We start from the raw sequence: 21,210 nt of genomic DNA on the forward strand, positions 1-21,210 counted from the left end.
TTCCAGTTTCATTCTGTAATTCTTACACAGCTTTGATCAGAGTTAAATCACTCTAGCTGTGATGTATCTTGCAGTCATGCAAAAGGTTTCAGACTGAACAGGTCACAAATTACAACAGTTATCAGTCCATGTTCCCCTCCCATCAAAGTTGATCCTCAGGGAAAGAACTTGACTGACTAATCTGGATGTACTAGATATTGACAGATCCTTTTTTTGGGTCATAACCTTTCAACAAGATTGAAATCAGAACCATCAGATCATTGGCAGAAATTCAACATCCAAAACAGGATTTCTATACCAGAAAACTCTCCCATACAATCATCTCTCTTTTGCAACTGACACTCCATGTGGACCATAAGTTCTTTTGGCAGTCAAAAATGCAATTTCTCTTATTAGAAACATTTTTTTTTTGTACTTGATAAACCTGAGAGTTTAAGTAAAGGGCAGCACACACTAAAGTAAAGTAATAGCAAACTCCACAGTGATGATATCCTACATTCATAGCATCAAAATTTTCTACAACCTAGCTACCCTATGACATTTGTCCAAGCTATCAAATAGGTCTGCTAAATAACTGGAAATTTATTCAAGATATTAATTATAGAATTTTTATTTAATTAGTTGATGTTAAAAAGAATAATGGGGCTCAACAGATAAGTAGAACTAAATGCACAGTCTTTACTGAACAATTAAACACAGACACAGTGTGTACTCAGAGTTCTTGCACTTGATGATCACTTCTATTTCCAACTGTTCAAGTTTAAAACATATGTAAGATTATTTACTTCAGAACGATGTCCCAAACCATCTAAGTCTCAGGTTCCTTTGTTTACAAAAAACCTTATATTTACCTAGAGCAACTTGTATTGCTCCCATGACTGTTCATTCTTATAGCATAGGTAGGGCCACAACCTCTAGATATTAACTTAGTAGCTACTGAATGACATTGCTGTTGACATTCTTACACAGTGAAATATTAAGCAATGTTCACCACATGTGGTAACAGGTATTACCTACTACAAGAACAACCCAGATATCTTGAAACAATATCAACTTAATTTGTGTGTCTTAAACCTCCACATATTCTTAATAAATAATAATTCTAAATAAATATTGTAATACAACAAGAAGATAGACGAAATGCATGATATATTCATATACCACACACTATTCATCAGAAGACTAAAGACCTGGAAAAATAAGAAGCGAGGGAGCTGAGAGATACTTTTCTTACAAAAAGAGCTGTGAAGAAATTTTGTGCCTCAAGCTGTTTCATATAGTAAAATAAAACACTTTGAGAATAGTGAGATACTTGAGCTACCAAAGAAAAAATATGAAAGATAAAATTTGGTATGCCAGAGCAACAGAACCATTTCTTTGATTTCACGAAAGTGGTAAGCACATTAGGATAACACCCACAGAAAATAATTCAGTCCCTTTAAATATGTTAGGGGACTGGCATGGACTAGCGCGTAAGGCGTGCGACTCGTAATCAGAGGGTCGCGGGTTCGCGCCCGTGTCAGGCCAAACATGCTCACCCTCCCAGACGTGGGGGCATTATAATGTGACGGTCAATCCCACTATTCATTGGTAAAAGAGTAGCCCAAGAGTTGGCGGTGGGTGGTGATGACTAGATGCCTTCCCTCTAGTCTTACACTGCTAAATTATGATTTTCAATTTTGCTAGTTTAATACTAAGAATCAAAGTTCAAACACTTTCTTGTTTTTCAAAAGATTTATCCCTTTTTTTTAATCCTTATGCAATTTCCAACAAATCTGGCACAAATATTTAGTGAGTAAAAATTTTATTTTCATTTTCTGATTTGTACAACATCTGTGTACAGAAATTATCATAAATTACAAGTGGTAAGGTAGATATCACCTATTTGATGATTTGTCATGGAATAATTCTATACTAAAACTTATTAGTAATGACATTTTAATCTTTTTTTTTTTGCTGTCTTTCTTATTTACCTGCTAAATCTTTACACAACTAAACATTTGGATGATATTAATATAGTCTTTCAAACAAATGTTACATTTTATGGCATCTTGATTTTTAAACAAACATGAAGTATGTTAACCATGACTTCACTATGTTATGAGATTGGAAACGTAACAGTTCATTTTTTAAGTGATCATCCAGTAACACTATGCTGTTGTAAACATTTATAGTTGAAAGATAATCTGCCCAATACAGAACAGTTATGTGCTTTATTATTGTGTCTTTGATATTAACTAACCAGTTTCTTTTTAAAATTTATAAATATACAAAACATAATTAAACTGCAAAGAAAATATGATATGTATTTGATAGCATCCAGGGCCAGTCCTTTGATTGTTTTCATCATTTGCTAGATACTGTGATTACCAAAGCAGCTAATAATTTCTATAAAATTGGCTTCTGATTTTAATTTTGAATAAATTTAAAAAAAATTGCTCACAATATTTTACCATTGTCAAATAATAAACATGTCTTTGGAAGATTAAAAAAACAATGTTTCTTATAAAATTCCTGATGATAGTTACTCAGCAAGAACTTGACAAATATATTCAATATTATTTGTATCCAGCTGATCAAATAAAGCACTCTCTTATTTTGTCTAACATGTTTAATATAAACTATTTAAGTGTTTCATTTGTCATTTTATGATTCCTTGATTATGAAGTAAAAACTATTAATTTTGTTAATCATTTGGTGATTACTTTTACACTGAAATAAGCAACTCTCATGAATTCACCTTCATAACTGTTTTTAAATGTAAAGTATTTAGCTCTAAAGATATATATATATATATATTGTACCTTTTGAAATGATATGATTGTAACATTTTTTTGAAGTTACTTACAAAGAGAAATTATTCATGATTAGAAAGTTATTCTAATTTTTATCTATGAAATGAGGAAGACTTTGGCAAAACTTTGAAAATTACAGGGTTGACTACCAATGTTAAAAAGATGCTTGAATATGCTGTTGTGGATCACTTAATGGATGATCTTGTAATAAAGTACAATTTGTTAAACAATACTCAGCATGATTTAACAAAAATTGTCTGGTCTTGTCAAGTTACTTTGAATTACATATAAGGCTAGTTTAAAAAAAATAATTAGGGCATTGAATATTAGATAGTAAGCAATGAGGTACTGCAAAAAGATATAATTTCAAATTTGGAATCTTATATGTAAAGTGAAAATGGGTTTCATAATATAAAGCTGATGGCATGAGCATGCTTACTGAAAATTTTGAGAATATTTATTCTACAGCTCCTTGCTGAGTAATATAGCAACTTGAGCCCTAAATTATTCAGATATACTGGTGTCAATAAGTTGTTGAGGAGAATGTTTACTCTGAAGAATCTCAACATGCTTAGTTTTTCATCAGCTAAATATGTAGTAAATAGATTTATGTAAGTAATAGATTTGGCTATGTATTTAGAATTTTAAAAATCAATATGACACTAAAATATTTAACAATTAAGAAACAATAAAAAATAAATTATAAAACAATAAATCTTGCACTTCAAGTTAAAACAAAATAGTGATAAGAACACAAAAACTTCAACCCAATGTATGTTAACATATGAAAATGTATACAAGTTAAATAAATCAAAATTTAATAAGAGCTAAACAAAATTTGTTTCAGGTTATCACCTTAAACCTTTTCACTCCAAATGCTACTATTTCCACATTTAGAATGTCTCTCAGATACAGGTGAGGTAACACTGACTTGCTTAGAAGTACTTTGATAAACTTGTTGAAAAGGGTATCCTCACAAACTGCTGACCATAGTGGAATATGCCTTTCCTTTAAACAGCAAAGATCATCTACATAAGTAGATAATATTTTGGTGAAACCCTTCTTTCAAGCTTTGAGTGTGACTCCTTGCTTAGCTCTATTTTCACCAGGTTGAAATGTCAGTGTAATTCAGCCATAACTTAAACTAGTTACTAAGATGCTCTTCCATCAACTGCTCAATTAAATTAAGTACGACTGTCTAAGATCAACATCAGGCATTTGTTTAACTCTTCTTGAACATTCCAAGCAATTACACACTAAAATTCTTGACTTAAACATCAGAGGTGTAATTTGTTTAACTTCAACTTATGTGTGATGGTAGTGTCAGCCTTTCTTTCATGAAGTTGTGGCCAACATTTGACTCAGATATTTTAAACATCAGAGCACAATATAGTAAGTGTGTTGGTGGCTGTTCACTATCATAGTTCATTTCAGCAGTTTATAAACTAAAAGGATGATAGACAGATTTAGCCATGGTTTGACTTGATTAGTAGTAACAAACTATCCAATCACAGTATTGATACAGGATCATAACAGTGTTGATTCCTATTGAGTCATACATTATCAAAGATTGCAACTTTGTCATTACTTTCTCATGGACTAGTTTTAATAAAGATAGTGGACCTTGACACACATTTCAGTTAACATCTTTCAATCGTCCCATGTTCTTTCCAACACCCTTATATAGTCCCCATCTACCCGAGTATTCTCTCTCATAATCAAATCTAAAAAAACTTCACTGTTGCACAACTTCATTTTCATCTCTGCCAGTGGGGACAAAAAAAAGCCAGACCTACACAATTAACCTTTTCTTTCATAATATTTATGTACCTTACTTAAAATTTTTTATCAGTGATCTTTAAGTTTACATAGTAACTTTCTAGCTCATGCTTTCAGTTAACTGGTTTATATAACTTCATTAAAAACAATCTATTACTGTATACATTTGGTAAACTATATTTCAAGATCATTTTTAGTTCATTTTCCTAAATAGCTAGCCCAGTGTGTTCTTACTATAAAACAAACGAACACTCAACAGGAAAAAAATCATACTTATTCATCACTCAGTTTCTTACATGATCCATAACTTGCATAAAATTAACTTTTTTTCACATAAGTTAACTCATTAAGTGGTAATTGTATTGTTAACTTTACACAAGATATACCTTTATTAATTTGTATTTAAAATATGCCATATTAATCGTCAGACTGAGAAAAACTATCTGATCAATGCAGTGAAGACATTTAAGTTACACTGTTGTAGTGCAAGTTGTAATTCTAGTCTAAGCAATAGTGTTTAAACCAATAGCATTAAAAATATCACAATATTACAAATCAAGTCTAAAAATAACTTTTTTTTTACTTTTAGTTTATTTAAACAACTGTGCAATATATATTTCATTCCTAATTCTCGCGAATTTTCACCAGTTCACTGTAGTGTATCTCATTATTAATTACTTAATGACAAGAGTAGAAAAGTCCAACTTCATTGTACCGATTTAATATAATAATAAAATCCTACTAAGTTACTATAAGTAATATGCAAAACTGAAAAAATTAGCTTATAAATTTTGTGTATAATTCCTAGTTGTATTACATACCTTTATTATTATTATTAGTGATTAATTAACAAATGTTCCACAGTTACACAACTCTGTATATAGTACAAAAAATTACCAAACTCTTATTATTCATTTTCCTTTCCTTAACTTTACACATCGATTTCCACTTTCCTTTCACCTAGAACTAAAACTAAACAAAATTTGAAACCCATCCTGTTAAATAACCGCTAGGTGGCAATGCAGCAATAAGACAGTATGTTTGGTTACAGCGCCTGCGTGAAGAGCCTACACAATAGATTCATGAAATTTGGCGTCTGTGAGATTGTGAAGACTAATTGTAATAATAGTTTGTTTTGCAAGTTATTGTATATTCAAGAATTATGGGTAAGTAAATTGATATAAAATTGACCATTCATTTTTTAAAAATACAACGAATTAACTCAGGCATTTCGTTTTTCTTTGTTTGTATTTTAAAATGTAAACAATGTAAGTTATTCATAAATGATTTTTGTTGTACTTCAAAGGTACCATGTTTTCCCGCCATTCCTCGAGTTTGTTTCTTCCAAAACAAAATTTTCACCCAAATTACGTAATTATAAGCTCTTTAAGGTAATATAGTATTCGTTGTTCAAAATTAATGTCATCTGCTAATGTAAAGTGCTTGTAATTGTAGTTATTTGAATTTAATATCGAGTATAAATTCTCATGAAATGGGGGGCTCTGCCGCCGCTCCTCCAAGAGATAAAAGCTGGCAAAGAAAGGAAGCCAAAAGTAGGGTTAACACAAGCTATTTAGTGAGAACCAGTTAAAGTTGTCGTAAAATTCAGCTGGGAGCTTTGGACCAATCAGAAAGCTATTTTGAATTACGGCAAATGTCGGCTGTATGAACTGATAATATAAAGCTCGTTTTTTTTAGTGTGTGGCAAGAAATGAATTTATTGTAAAATATGCGAAGATATTTTACATCAGGAACTTAAATATTATGTTATGGAACAGAAACATTTTATGTAACGTTTAGGATTTCATTTTATGAAAGTGAAAATGAATGGACAGTGGCAATTTTTGAGTTTATTAATGAAGTACTTTGTAAAATGTAAAACTTTACTGTTAAATTTGGGTAGAAACTGAAACTTAATTAATCCATATAAAGTACTAATTAATTATTATTTTTAAGCATCTATTCTTATTCATTGAGATTAAGATCTTAACATTTTAAAATGTTATACTAGTTTTAGCATCCTAAATAGAACATTGGAGTACAGAACTTATCGTTTTTTGATGGAAATAATGATAGTAATATTGTAGTAAGATATATTCAAATTTTAAAGAAACAATAAAATATTGTGAAAATTTGTAATAAACATGTTACAAGATTACCATAGGAAAATAAAATGAATAAATTGAATGCACATACTTTACAAAGTTTAAAGTAAATCAAATTTTAGGTCACTGTTTCAAAGGAATGAATTATTAAAATTCAGAAGTACAGTTAGTGATACATGTAAGAGTTATGATAATGATCAATATTATTTAGGTTTTTTGTTGGAATCCAAACTGTTAAAATTAGCAGGGGCTTCAGTTAACATTTTAGGAAGTCCTTGAGAAATTTATCACTTGCCAAAAAAATTAGTAACAAAATTATTTTATTCTTTCTTTACATGTGTGAAAATATGTGTATAAAAAATGCAAACATTTTAACTACTGTTTTAAATGCATTGAATAATCCACATTACCACATAGTTGATCTGTTTACAAATCTAGTTTCAGTAATGTTTACTATGCTTTAATACAACTGGTAATTAGGTTTACATTATTTATGGTCCTTTAAACAATTTCATACTGCATCTTTCAGTAAGATAATTAACTGTTAGAGTAACAGCTGCTATACTTCTTGCTCTCTCTAAGACAAGGCATAGCACCCATTAGTGTCCTTCATCAGAATTACAGTTGAAGCCATTGATGGTTCAGGATCATTGATCATCTCATCTTGTAGAAATCTACCCAAGTTAGTTGAGTACTGCAACATGCAATACGAAATAGTAACCTACTACAGTGTTTTGCCAAGTATAATCTGAAGTATTTTATAAATCAAGGAAAAACCACAACAATATGAAAGGAATCCTTGATAGAAGTATGGAGAATGCTTCACCCAGGAAGTAAAGCTGTTCCAAAACATATCTCTGCTGATAATGTAACTATTTCTCAGTCTCCAGGGTTTCCATTCTGCCCATCTAAGTAATGAGAATGCTTTCTCCAGTCTTTTATACCCAACTCGATTGCCTTAGGCAAATTTCTTCACCAACTTCAATGCACCTTCTATTTAGGCACTGTATATAAGTACCTCATCTCTATAGAGTATCACTCAGCATGGGTTTTTATCAACAATAGTGTTGTGAATATTTACTTTGGGAGATTATAGTTACTTTTTGCTTATAATTATACATTGTGTAACCAAAAAAAAACCAAGAGGCATGAATTAGTGCATTATTTTTCTACTACAGAGGTCAGTAGGACCTCTGCTGTATTGTGATTGTCAACAGCCAAGGGAGGAATTACTATCAGTCAAAGCTGTCTGTGATATGATCGAGATGGAGATATAAGTGCAGATGAAGGGCATCTCTCCAGGGTTTCTGAGGTGTATTTTTTTTGTTATTGTTTTGTTGGGGTGGGGGTGGGGCAAATGACCTCGGAATGACTGGCAATAATTTATATTCTTTTTTCAACTCTTTCTAGGTGAGCCTCAATAGAGGTTTATTTTGAGCAGCCACCTCAAACCCCCCTTTCTTCAGTTGGTAGCTTAGGTTTATGAGGTTTTCAAGGTCTCGTCTATTGTATTTGATTCCTTCCTTGTTAGTAGAAAGAACAGTAAGTGACTGCTTGGTTTTCCTCCCTCTAATGCTAGGAAGTTTGGTCCACAATTACATGATGGGATAACTTTGGCTCATTACTGCCAGGAAGAAACCTATTTTGATCCTCAACAGATGGACAACTTTTGGGCCTGTGGATGTCTACATTGGAACCTGTGATCACTTTTAACATATTACAGTTTTCTTGTATTTGACTTACTCTTACAACTACCATAAGGAATTTATCATGAATCTAACTTTTGTCTGAAGCTTATCATTGTTCCCCTCAGCAACTTAAGAATGAGTTGGAGATTTTGCTGATGTGTCTCTTAGTCAGATCGTTTAACTTTGTTCTTTCATTGATTTTCTAGCTGATTTGTTGTTGGGATTTATTGGGTAGAGATGCTTTGTTAAAAAGGTTTCATTTACTGTCATCTGCCCTCAGGGAGTTACAGGAAGCTCTTTTTTTTTCCACCCCATATACCAGAGACATTAGAATCATGAATTGTTAACATTCATTTACATTTTTCATCAAAATTAGCTTCTTGTCTTTCTGGGTCTAATTTGAGAGTATTAGCCCATAGTGTTTTCCAGGCGTGTTAGTTCCCATAATAGGGTTCATCCATATTTTCTGAAGAATCTTCAGCTCAGATTGAAAATGATGGCATCGGTGACTATTATGGGGTCTAGAGAAGCAAGAACATGATTACCTCACTTCATGGACACTTGTAGTTTTTCACCTGAAATTTATAGATACCCCATATTTTGGCTGCTTCAGGGTTGGTCATTCAGTTTACCTCACCTTCACCATTGTCTGCTCAACCTTTTGCCCTTTTATCTCCAACATATCCACAGTGAATGGAGCTCTGTTCACAGGCAATGAAAAAATTGTTCATATAAAAGGAGAGGGTCAATCCCATTTTCCAGGATTTTATTCCCATTCATTCATGGTACCCAAGAAGACAGGATACTGATAACCAACAATTGATCTATATTGATTTAACCAGTTTTTAGATCCTCCTCTCTTCACAATGGGATTTATTCTTACCTCTCAATGGCACTTTGCACTAAGGCTCTGGGTGACCATGTTTGATGTTACTGATGCATATCTTCATATTCCCATAGCAGAATCTTCCCAGATATTTCTCAGGTTTTGGCCTTGCATCAACATTTTATGTCTATTTCAGAATTGTTCAAGCTTTTTCTCATCACTTGCATTCCTTGGGCCTGTGTGCACGTCATTATATGGACAACTGACTCTTTCTGGCTCCATCCCATCAGTTAGCAGAACAACACTCAGATTCTCCTTTCAGAAGCAACAAAAGCAGGCTTCCTTATCAGATTGGAGAAATATATTTTGCCATCAGTGAAATATCTCATCTATTTGGGTGTGTGTTTCAATACTCAGGTTCCACTCAGCCAACTCTCATCAGGCTTCAAGCCATGGAATGAGTGGCCATCAGGCTTTTACTTCTGTCTCCTGCTGGCTGATAGCTATCTTTCTCAAGCATGGTATACATTTCTTCAGTATCTGCAGGCACATCCACCTCTATCTCTTCCATATTGGAAGTCTTAGTTAAGAAAACTTTGGTCAGACATTCTGAAGTTTTTTGCCTGACATGTGTATAACTTCAAAAGTATCTCTGCACTTACCTATATCTCTCTGTAGGCCAACCATGATAGCTTATCAACAGAAATGGAATATTTATTGTTAGTGGTATCTTAAAAGGAAGTTAAACCCTCTTCATTCAAAGTATCTATTATATATTCCATTTTTGACTTGGGTATTTGAGAATGTTCTTGCTTCATCTGCAGTGGCTTTATATAAGGCATCCTTATCCACTATTTTTATATATTCTAAATGTTGGAAGGTTTATTGAATTCCCAGTTTTATCTGTTCTGCTAAAATTCTTTCATATTCTTTGGCCCAAACGTTTCAGTTAATGGAATTGTGATTTTACAGTTGTTTTACATGTGTTACATCATCAACTTTTTGAGCTCTCAGCTTCATGCTCTCTGTTTCACAATTCTCTTAAATTGTATTTTTTTCTTGTTGGATTGTGGACATCATCAGTTGAAGTTGCCATTTGCATAGGACTTTTTATCATTCTACATTTCTCTTGCTTTACCACAGTAGTTCTTTTCTTCCCAATACTGGTAACCAGGAAAGGAGAAAGATCCTTCTCTTTAATCCATTTATCAGCCATTTATAACCACTTCAATCCTGATTATTTGTTAGGTCCTATCAGAACCTTTAAGTATTATGTGGCTCATACTAACTTATTTTGAGGTACTGAGAACTGATTGCTCATTCATTGGGATCCTTCTATTTCCCATGACTTAATTCCCATTACCCTCACAAGGTAGCTTTACAAATTGATTCATGTGGCTTATAATAGATTATCATAACGGGGAGGAATCTTTTGCATGTCACATTTCACCAGATTCATTACATCTTTATATCATTATCCACCAGGTTGAATTGCTCTCTGAAAAACACTGTATGGGCTTGTATGTGGACTATGCTTAATACTTTCTTATCTCATTACTTGTATGACCTGGCAGTTTCCTCTTCTGAGGATTTTTGACTACCTTTATAGCTGTTTTGACCATATTTGTTAGACTTTAACCAGAGGTGAGTATTTTATTCAATCATTTTCTCTTTCATTTCCATGTTCCCTTTATTTTTTACTGGATTCTACTCTGGTGTTTCCTAGGCAGGAATACTTTCTTTTCTCAGTTCTGCACTAGCAACCACTTTTGTTATAATTACTACAGGTTGCAATAGGCTCTGTCAAAATGGGATGTCTCATAAGACCATCTAGGCATTTTCCAGATGGTATTAGATTATTATGGACTGCTACTCATTGATAATCATGAGTAAAGTTAAAGGAGGTCCTTTCTGTCTTTGCCAGTCTCCAGGTTGAATGAATCAGTATGAGTTTGCTTTTTAAAAAGTAGGGAACTTGTTTCACCTATTGCACAGTTTCCAGAATAATGTTTCTTACAACTCACCAACATATTTTACCCACTCCTCATATTCTCCCTCCCAAAATACTGATTGAGAGGTGATCCCATCCTAGGTTCTGGGTTGAGCATAGGTTTCATGTTCTTTCCATAATTCCAGAGACAGTCAGAATACTCCTTGTCCACTTGGTTGGGGAGTAATGATGAATATTCATAATTTCACTTTGGATAACTTTTGTTCCTTTGATTGAGTTGGCATACACAATCCCATTATTCTGAGCCTCCGTTATTGCCTTTTGGGCTTCTTGAGGTGGAGAAGAAAGTTTGTTCACACAGGTATTGCTTATTTTATCATTTGTGATTCTGGTGGCATGAAACCTATCACTCTGTGGATGTACATATAATATTATGATCCAATTGCCCTAGGTACCAATGTGAATATAGATGCCATAATCCATTGATTTGGACAATGAGTTGTGGAACCTTGATGATCTGATTTGGACTGGCTTATCTGTTTCACCTTTCATATAGAAACTAAGTTCCAAGCAAAGAGCATACTTGTTCTAAATGTAGTGCAGTTTCCCCACTCTAGTACTGTTTTTTTCTCTTGATACACTCCTTTCCCATGCAGATGCTTTCCATAAAGATGAAGCCTACATTGGCCCCTCTACCTTCTCATTGTGGGATTCTAGCTATAGTGTCAGTGGATGGTATGCATGTTTTGAAAGTTAACATTTTCCTTAACTAAACTCCTAGGTGTGGATTCCTGTACGTGGTGAGGGGACCTCCCAGGGAAGGTTTTGTTCTTTCAGTTTACCTTCTCTGGGATCTAAACATCCACCCACATGTTTGCAGTGCGACCCGTGAAGGGGAGGAGAGGATCCTGGTGGTTGAGGGGTCCAACCCAAACACACCACTTTGGCCTTGAATTCCTGTAGACGGGCGGCTTTTGGGTGGCCCCCATTGGGTCATTCGGCTGGTCCACTTGGGCTAGAGTCAACCAAGTACCAGTGTTGGAAGTTCTCAACGGGTGTTGTGGACATTGTGTCTGATGCTGGATTTTGGGTATAGTGCTCACGAAACCCTGGCATTGCTGTAATGTCCTTGCATGACATTGTAGTGCATCCCCTTGTAGGGCTCCATGGTGGTTGGGATCAGTGGGTACCAAAATTTTCCTTTTTTCCTATGGATTCTCCAACAAAAGATTTAAATAAAATAGTGAAAAAACAGTCAATAGGTAAACAACCACGTCTTGAAGACTCTGAGCAACAATCTTCAACATCTGTAACACCTGTACTCCATTTTCTTATATTACATTCTCTTTCAGAAAAACCTTTAGGGCAAATGTCTCCATTTTTTATTCAGAAGGGACTAGAGGGACTTGCTGGCAAAGTCAGTAAAGAAGCTTTGATCTGGAGACATATTGGTTGAAACATCCACATCCAAACACAGTGAACTCCTTTTGAATTCAAAGGCAATTGGGGATGTACCTATTGAGGTTACCCCTCATGCTACCTTGAATTCATCACAAGGAGTTATTGTTGAGAGGGATTTGAAGAATGTTCCCGAGTCAGAGATTCTCGCTGGTCTCTCCACTCAAGGAGTTTCTGCAGTGAGGCGCATCTACACTCTCAAAGACAGAGTTACACTGCCAACAAATATTCTCATTTTGACATTTACATCGCCACGTGCACCTGCCACCATCAAGGCAGGTTATCTAATTTGCAGGGTACGGCCGTACATTCCAAATCCTCTTCGATGTTTCCAGTGTCAGAGGTTCGGTCACTCGTGGTTCCCTGACATGTGCTCGTTGTGGTGGCAAGGACCACGATGCCTGTGAGTGTCACACGGACCCACATTGTGTCAACTGCAATGGTTTCCACCCTTCCTACTTTCGTTCTTGCCCAAAATGGTTGGAGGAAAAAGAGGTGAAGCGTTTGAAAACGACCCATAACATTAGTTATCCTGAGGCTCAGAAATTGCTGTCTGCCACTCCATCTCGGACATATGCTGCTGCACTTTATTCCATAACTACAGTGGGAGTGCAGACAGATCTCTCTGTACCTCCAAGAGAATCATTTTCAAAAGAAATGAAAAGCCTTTTGACCTCCATGGTTAAAAAGGTTGATGAATCGACTTCTACACCCATCTCTGTTCCTCCCATACAGTCCAACACTTCTCAAGATTCACATCCTTCAGTTTGAAATACAGGCATTTCTTCTGATACATCTTTTTCTCCAACCCCACAATGCAAAACAATCTTTCATTCGCATCTTTAGTCACTGGAATTCCCTTCCAACAACAAAGACTCACCCAATCGACCCAGGGCAGGATCCATGGAGGTTGATAGACCTCCTCCGAATAAGGACAGTGAGGACAAAAGACGTGGTCATAAACAGAAGGGTTCTCCAGCTACTTCACCTACCCGTCATTAAAAATGGTCACCTTAATACAATGGAACTGTCGATGTTTACGTTCTAATCTGGATGATATCAAAACACTGATTGCTTCCTACCATCCTGCATGTCTTTCCCTACAAGAAACATTTCTAAAACCTGTTGATACGGTCACCATTTGGCAGTGTTCTCTGTACAGAAATGACAGGCTGTATGATGGATGAGTACATGGAGGGGTGGCACTATTGGTTGATCAGCATGTGTCCACCCTGTCTTTGTCACTCAACACACCCTTGGAGGCCGTAGCCATCCGTGTTTCCTTGGGTCATACCATCACTGTTTGTTCTCTTTACCTGTCCTCTGGAGAGACATATGATCAATCAGACCTTGATGCTCTCATTGAACAGTTGCCATCTCCATTTCTAATCCTGGGGGACTTTTATGGGCATCATCCCCTCTGGGTTATTGATAGGAGGGGTCGCTCTGTAGAGCGTATGCTCTCTGATCACAATCTTTCTCTTTTCAATACTGGTTCTTCCACTTATTTTCATGCACCAAGTCAGTCCTTTACCACTATTGATCTCTTGGTTTGCTCCCCTTCATTATTTTCCCATTTTTCATGGAGGGTTGACAATAATCCACTAGTCAGTCATCCTTTTGAGAGAGACTGGCCATGGTCGATGCCACCATATCCGTGTGCCCAGGTGGAAGCTGGATTAGGCAGACTGGTTTACTTTCACTGCTCTCGCAGAACTTGATTCTGCCACCGTGAATCAGCCATCAATAGACAACTGTGTGGCAATGGTAACTGACTGTATTATACAAGCAGCTGCTCAGTGTATTCCTAAAACCTCGACATGTTTTCCACGATATCATCATCCGTGGTGGAATCCTGCTTGCCACTTGACACAGAAGGTTCAAAAACGGGCCTGTGGTACTTTCCGTAGATATCCCACACTTTCGAACTGCATTGCTTTCCAACAGGCCCGTGTACATGCTAGGTAGGTAAGACGTCAAAGCCAGAGGGAATCTTGGATTAAGTTCACAACTAGCATATCTTCTACCACCAGTTCCAAGGTCATATGGGACAGAATTCGGAAGGTCAATGGGCACTACAATTGTGTCCCCCTCTCCATCTTACACTCTGATGGCCAAGAGGTAGCTGATGTCCAGAGCATCACCGATACTCTAGGTGAATGTTTTTGCCGGATATCTAGCACTTCTGCTTGTTCCTCCACCTTCTTGGCCTTCAAGGCTCGGGCAGAGCGTTCACCTCTTTCCTTTCGAACCGACTGTTTTTTTTACTATAATTGTCCCTTTACACTGGTGAAACTGAAAATGGCCCTTCATCGGTCTGGCAGTACATCTGTTGGACCTGATGATGTACACTGTGACATGCTGCACCATCCTTCTCCTGCTTCTCTTGATGTCCTTCTAATTGTCTTTAACCGGATCTGGCAGGAGAATGTTTTTCCTGATGCCTGGCACCAGGCTATTATCTTACCTTTCTCTAAACCTGGGAAAGATCCCAAGATTCCTTCACACTACCGTCCAATTGCTTTGACGAGCAGTCTCTGTAAGACCTTAGAGAGGATGGTCAATGCTCGTTTTGTTTGGTTCCTCGAATTAAACAACCTCCTCTCGCCCATTCAGTGTGGGTTCCGACGACAGCACTCCACCACAGACCACCTAATTCGACTTGAAACATCAATCAGAAAAGCCTTTCTCAAATGCCAACATCTTGTTTCAATATTCTTTGACATTGAGAAGGCTTATGACACAACATGGAGGTATGGCATTTTGTGAGACCTCCATATATGGGTTACGTGGCCATTTATCCATGTTAATTAAATTTTTTTAATGAACAGGAGATTCCAAGTTCGTGTGGGTTCAACACTTTCCCATTCTTTTGTACAGGAACTTGGGGTCCCTCAGGGCTGTGGTTTGAGTGTCACACTTTTCAGTATAAAAATTAATGCCATCACTGTTGCAAATGGACTCTATGTTGTCGACTTTCACATTTCATGTCAATCATTGAACATGAGGTATATTGAGCAGCAGCTACAGACCACTCTCAATTGTTTACTGTAGTGGACCACAGCAAACGGCTTTAACTCATCTCTCTCTCTAAAACCATTTGCATCCACTTTTGCCACTAACAGGGTATTCATCCTGATCCTGAACTCCATATTGGAGAAGTTGTGCTGCCTGTAGTCCCTGAGACAAAGTTGACCGTAAGCTGACCTTTATACCACACATTCACAACCCCAAAATTCCAAATATAAGGTGAGGGACTTCATTTGCCCCAGACAAAATCATGTTCTTCTAAATATATTAGGATTTTGTCTCTAAGGCCAATCAGTCTTTACTACCCAAGAATTGCATTTAGCATGACCTGAAAGTATGCATATATATTCAAGAAGTGGTGTGAATCACACTGATGTTCCATTACTATGTCTCATTTTGCACACCTCTTTTCCGTGTGAACTTGCCCTTGCTGGCCCTTCCATCTTGTCAGTTTATGATTTTGGCTAAACTATGAGAGGAGGCATGTTTTCCTGTACCAAAAGCATACTTAGATAAAACTTATCACCTTTCACACTCTTCTGCACTTCCTTCCCATAGAATGGCTGGTTATGGGTCTGTTAATTTGAACAGTCTCAAAAAGTGATTATGAAGTAATAATGGGGAGCTTATATACAAATCTGATATAGAAGTACTGTTGACATAGGTGGAGAAAGTCACAAGATTTAAGTTCATATGAGCAGTATAATGGGATGTAAAGATTAGAGCAAGTGAGGTTAGATTCACACCAATGCTTAGATGGGCAAAGAATAGAAAGTTTCATCAGGATAAAGCTAAAGTCTGAGAAGAGCTAAGTATTATTGAAAATACATTTTCAGTGTAGGAAAACATTAACTTTTACCAAAAATTGAAATATGAAAACTTTAAGATAAGAAGTAATTTCATTCTTATCATGGAAATCACCTTTCACTCAGACTGATTCAGTAAAAATTATGGAAATTTACAGATAAATCTTTAATAGAAATAATTTATTAAAAAATCCAGTTTTTGCAGACTTGTAACATTTACTAAAAGCTTGTCAGATTTTGAAAAGATACAATCCATAAATTAGAGTTGTAGTATGTATAGTTTTGCAGATGTAGGGTTGGTTAAATCAACCAACTTTTTTGTAACAGCCAAAACAGCTATCCTACAGTCCAATCAGGTAGTCTTTCTCCAGTGTAATTTTTTAAATTTAATCTTCCATTGTACCACATAAGCAAAAGCCTTTTAAAAATTAAAAGTCCCCACTATATTCATTATACAGATAATAAGTAACATTTAAAAAAGTTAACAGGTTAGTAAATTAAGATTTGCCTTTAATGATTCATGCTAACTCTGTTTTATATTGTAACATTTCACTAAATGATCTCACAGAGGTTAACATTTGGATAATAAGGAATAATTTCATTCACCAAGGCTGTCCTTGCACATGCAGAAAAGTAAAACTTAAACCTACCCTTTATTATTTGATAAATCATTAATTCCCCTCTTAAACTTCTGTCAAGTACTGACTCACTAATATTTACAGCTTATTTCTTGATGGTCACTGTCAAAACACTAAGCTCCACTGGCATGTCCATGTAGCTACTGCTAATTTTGGGTCAAGAGAATTTTTAGATCTCAGCAACCCATTCATTGTTTCCTGAACTACTAACAATATGTAATGGAGGTATACATATATGACCTTTAACCTGTTTCCTTTTTCTTTCTCAAGTAAGTTCAAAAAAAAAAAATTTTTAATTTTGTTAAATTAGGCATGTTGAGAAAGTGAAACTATTTTGTAATAGTTTGTTATCAGTTTTATTATTTGAGGGAAAAAAGTTTTATAATGAACTTGAGATATCTCGTTAAAAATAAGAATAGTGTATGGAAAATAATATATTTAGGTTTTTTTGAATTAAATGTCTTATACTTTTAAAAACAATTACACAACTATAAAAATGAAGTAAAGTGATAAGCAGTCAGAAAAATATTTAAAATCTGTAGCATATTCAGTTAGGTATTTGTTGTAGTATAGTAGATTTGGGAACAAGGTGTGACACAGAGTGGTACATGAGTTGGGAGAAAAATACATGCTTTCTCTCTCCATTAGCATCTCATTTTCTTGTAGTAAGGCAACTACAAATATATTTGCTTGTGCTGCCATCTGTTAGTGTAATATAGATTAGATATCATATCAATATTCAGTCTCATATATAAGCATTGAATATACTTAGATAAAAATCTTTCAGAGTACACCCAAACCTATATTTCAGGCTGTTCCATGTGAAATGTTGGATTTCATGTGCAAACTTGAAACTCAATTTTTAGTAGTTGAAAGAGAAGCATTATTGTAAATTTATCAGAATAACATAGTATATCATCTGGTTCATTTCAAGCTCACTTTATTTTTTCTTATTTCGGGAACTAAATCATATGTATATTGATTTTTGTCACCTTGGATAAAATTGATATACATGTAACTTTCTCTGAGTTCAAGCTTGGTCACAGTGGGACAACAATAGCTCATACTATCGATTATACATTTGATAATGGCACAACTAATGAGCACACAGTTGATTTGGTGACACAAGCCTTAAAAATGAGCCTTAGAGACAACCTCAGACAGCCACTAATAAGGAAGAATTGAAGACCTTAGTTGAATCAAATACCCAACAAAAAGTGAGAGAACTTGCCAACTTAATGTTCATTATTCAATGGTTTCTCAACATTTTGAAGCAACTAGTAAGGTGAGAAAGCTCGATAAATCGGTCCCTCACGAATTTACTGAAAACCCTCGAACAAGATGACTTGAAATTTGTTCCTCACTCCAAACTCGTAATAAAAATGACCTGCTTTTCCATAGAATTGTCACCTGTGATGAAAAATGAATTATTTACAAAAATCAACAATAATGTGGACAGTGGCTTGACTATGAATAAGTGCCAAAATGAGGTCTTCACCTTAAAAATCTTATGGTCAGTGTTTTGTGGTCATTAGCGAGTGTGATCCATTATTCATTCTCAAACCCAGGAAAAACAATCTTAGCAAAGAAATATTGTTGTAAACTTGAATTATGCATCACAAAGTTGTTACAAAAATATCTAGCAATATTCAATTGCATGCTGCTTCTTGAGAATGCTCGACCTCACTTCTTGCACATTTTTGTCCAAAAACTGAATGAACTTTAGTATGAAACTTTACCTCATTCATCATATTCACCAGATCTTTTCCATACATATTATCACTTTTTAAACATTTATATATTTGTTAAAGAAAAAAAAAATGCAAACCAAAGGTCAATTGAAAGTGCCTTTATAGATGTCATTTATAAACCTATAGTTCATTGGCAGAAGTATATTGAATCTAACAGGGTTTGTTTTGATTAATTAAATTAAACACCAAAAGATGTACTTGTTTCACAATTTCCTTTAAAAATCTGACATTTCATATGCAACAGCATGATAATATGATACAATGATTAGTTATAATACAGCTTTGCCTGAGTGAATGTGGGATAACCAGGAAAACATTGTCTAGTCCTGATGTTTACCTGTCATTTAATCTTTCAGTTTTTTTATTTACCATCATTAGATTAATCCTTTTGCAATGGGCTCGATATAATATATACAAGTTCATCAACACTTTTGCACACACTAAATATTTGCACTATAAATTTTGATAAAACTTGTCTATCTTCACAAAATTTGGTAGATTTTGAATGAAGTATTTTTACTAAAGATTTGTTTGTGAAAATATTGAGACAATTTCATTACTAGTCATAGTGCAAGGTGATTTTGTGTTATGATTTTAAAAAAACTTATTCATTCCCAAAATCTCCAATATTATTTATATAATCTCTAAAACATCCTAAATACATATCAAATGTTTGTTTTCAGTAAGACAGTATGTTATTTTCCATACCTTAACTATGTGGGGTCTGTCACTTGACCAACCTCATAACCATTATAAAAAAAAATATTAGGAAATAAATATAAGTTAAGCTTTTCTACTGCTAAAATGACTACATATATAACATGAAAATATAAATATTTAGTCTAAGTAGCTTAATTCTCATAATGCTACATATTTATACATATATTTATTATATTAACCTTCAGTCATACCTAACTGACATTAAATGGCTTGGATTGATGCATTGCACATGCACTGATGTTATGTGTTCAATAATATAAGACTGGCCTATAGTCTTCCTGTCTTGGTTGTATTTTAATGGATTAGTATTTTGTAATATACAGTCATATTTCAATTATTATATACAGGGTGTTCAGAAAGTCACTGTGCAGTTTTGTAATCATATTTTATTCAGTCTATTTCAAGCCAGTAACTAATAGCGGTGTTTAGAAACAAAATAAGAAGGATCCAGGCCTGTATTGATGCCAACGGGGGTCACTTTCAACATTGTTTATAATTGTCATTCATATTTACCTCCTGTATTCTATATTGAAACGTCTGTTAATAAATATATAAGTGCATAGTGACTTTCCGAGCACCCTGTATGTATGTAGATTATTACTATTTAGAAACAAATCATTTAACTTATTTTTCTTAAAATACATAACAATAAAGAAGTGAAGCAAACAATTATATCTTCTAGCTACAAACTTTGAACTCAGTTGCTGCTGGATGTTGCACGTGGAGGGGCATCAAACAAAAATTTTTTTAGGTTCTACATATATAGTTGAATAAACACTAAACCATAAATAACTATAATGTTACTGTAGAATTCCATTATAATTTGTTAGGCTTGGTAACTGAGATATACTGAGGTTTAAAAAAAAGATACGAAACTTCAAGCAGACTAAAACACAACCTGTCTTTTTTTAAATCTTGGTTTGAAACAACATTCTAAGCTGTCAGTTGTTCCTGTCATACATTGAAGCAAGTGTATATTAGGGAAAATTTCCAAAAACAGAGGTGAATGAGCTTACAATTTGATTCAGTACATAAGTCATATCTCAAGAAAACAGAAAGATATGAAGTTCTTGTTTTGTATTCTAGCTTGTTAATATTGGTAATTTGAGTTACTAATTTGTCTGAAACTAGACTTACTATTTTAGCATCAAAAACACATAATTTTAAGCAGTGCTGCATTTAACCTACTACATAACTCATTAAAATTTACATTTAGGTTGTTCTTTTAAAATTTACTTTAAGAAATTAACTCATGTAATATTAAAGTTTGAGTTATATTTGATTCCAAACTTATTGGTATAAATTCATAAAATAGTAATTCAATAAAATTTTGAATTCAAATCAACAAACTTGATGACATGGACTTTGACCTCTGACCTATTGTGAAAGGGTTAATATCTAAATGATTCGCATCAGTTTTAAAATGTTTCATCAGTATCTTAGGTTTAGAAATATTGTTACCATTCTCACGTGTAACAACAGAGGAAATGAAAACATCAAAAAGCTCATTCATGTCATTGTTTCCAACATTCTAAATCCCTAGTTTACCCATAGATCCACCAACCTATTTGTCAGGTGAAACTAAACTTGTGACACTTATAGTAGGTACAAACACAATACCATGTAAAGTAATCCAATATATAATTTAGATCTGTTGTCAAAG

The 21,210-nt window shown here is 34.5% G+C and overlaps 1 protein-coding gene across 1 annotated transcript in view; it reads left to right on the forward strand.

Annotated features, from left to right (window-relative positions):
- Positions 1–5,593: 5,593 nt before the first annotated feature.
- The window catches only part of LOC143236786 (uncharacterized), a 42,257-nt gene continuing 26,640 nt past the window's right edge, over positions 5,594–21,210 (forward strand). Inside the window, exon 1 of the mRNA XM_076475343.1 lies at positions 5,594–5,740. Coding sequence (XP_076331458.1) covers positions 5,737–5,740 — 4 coding nt within the window. The 5' untranslated portion in view covers positions 5,594–5,736. The remainder of the gene's footprint in view (positions 5,741–21,210) is intronic.

This window comes from Tachypleus tridentatus, chromosome 13 (assembly GCF_004210375.1).
Source record: "Tachypleus tridentatus isolate NWPU-2018 chromosome 13, ASM421037v1, whole genome shotgun sequence".
Classification (NCBI taxonomy): Eukaryota; Metazoa; Arthropoda; class Merostomata; order Xiphosura; family Limulidae; genus Tachypleus; species Tachypleus tridentatus.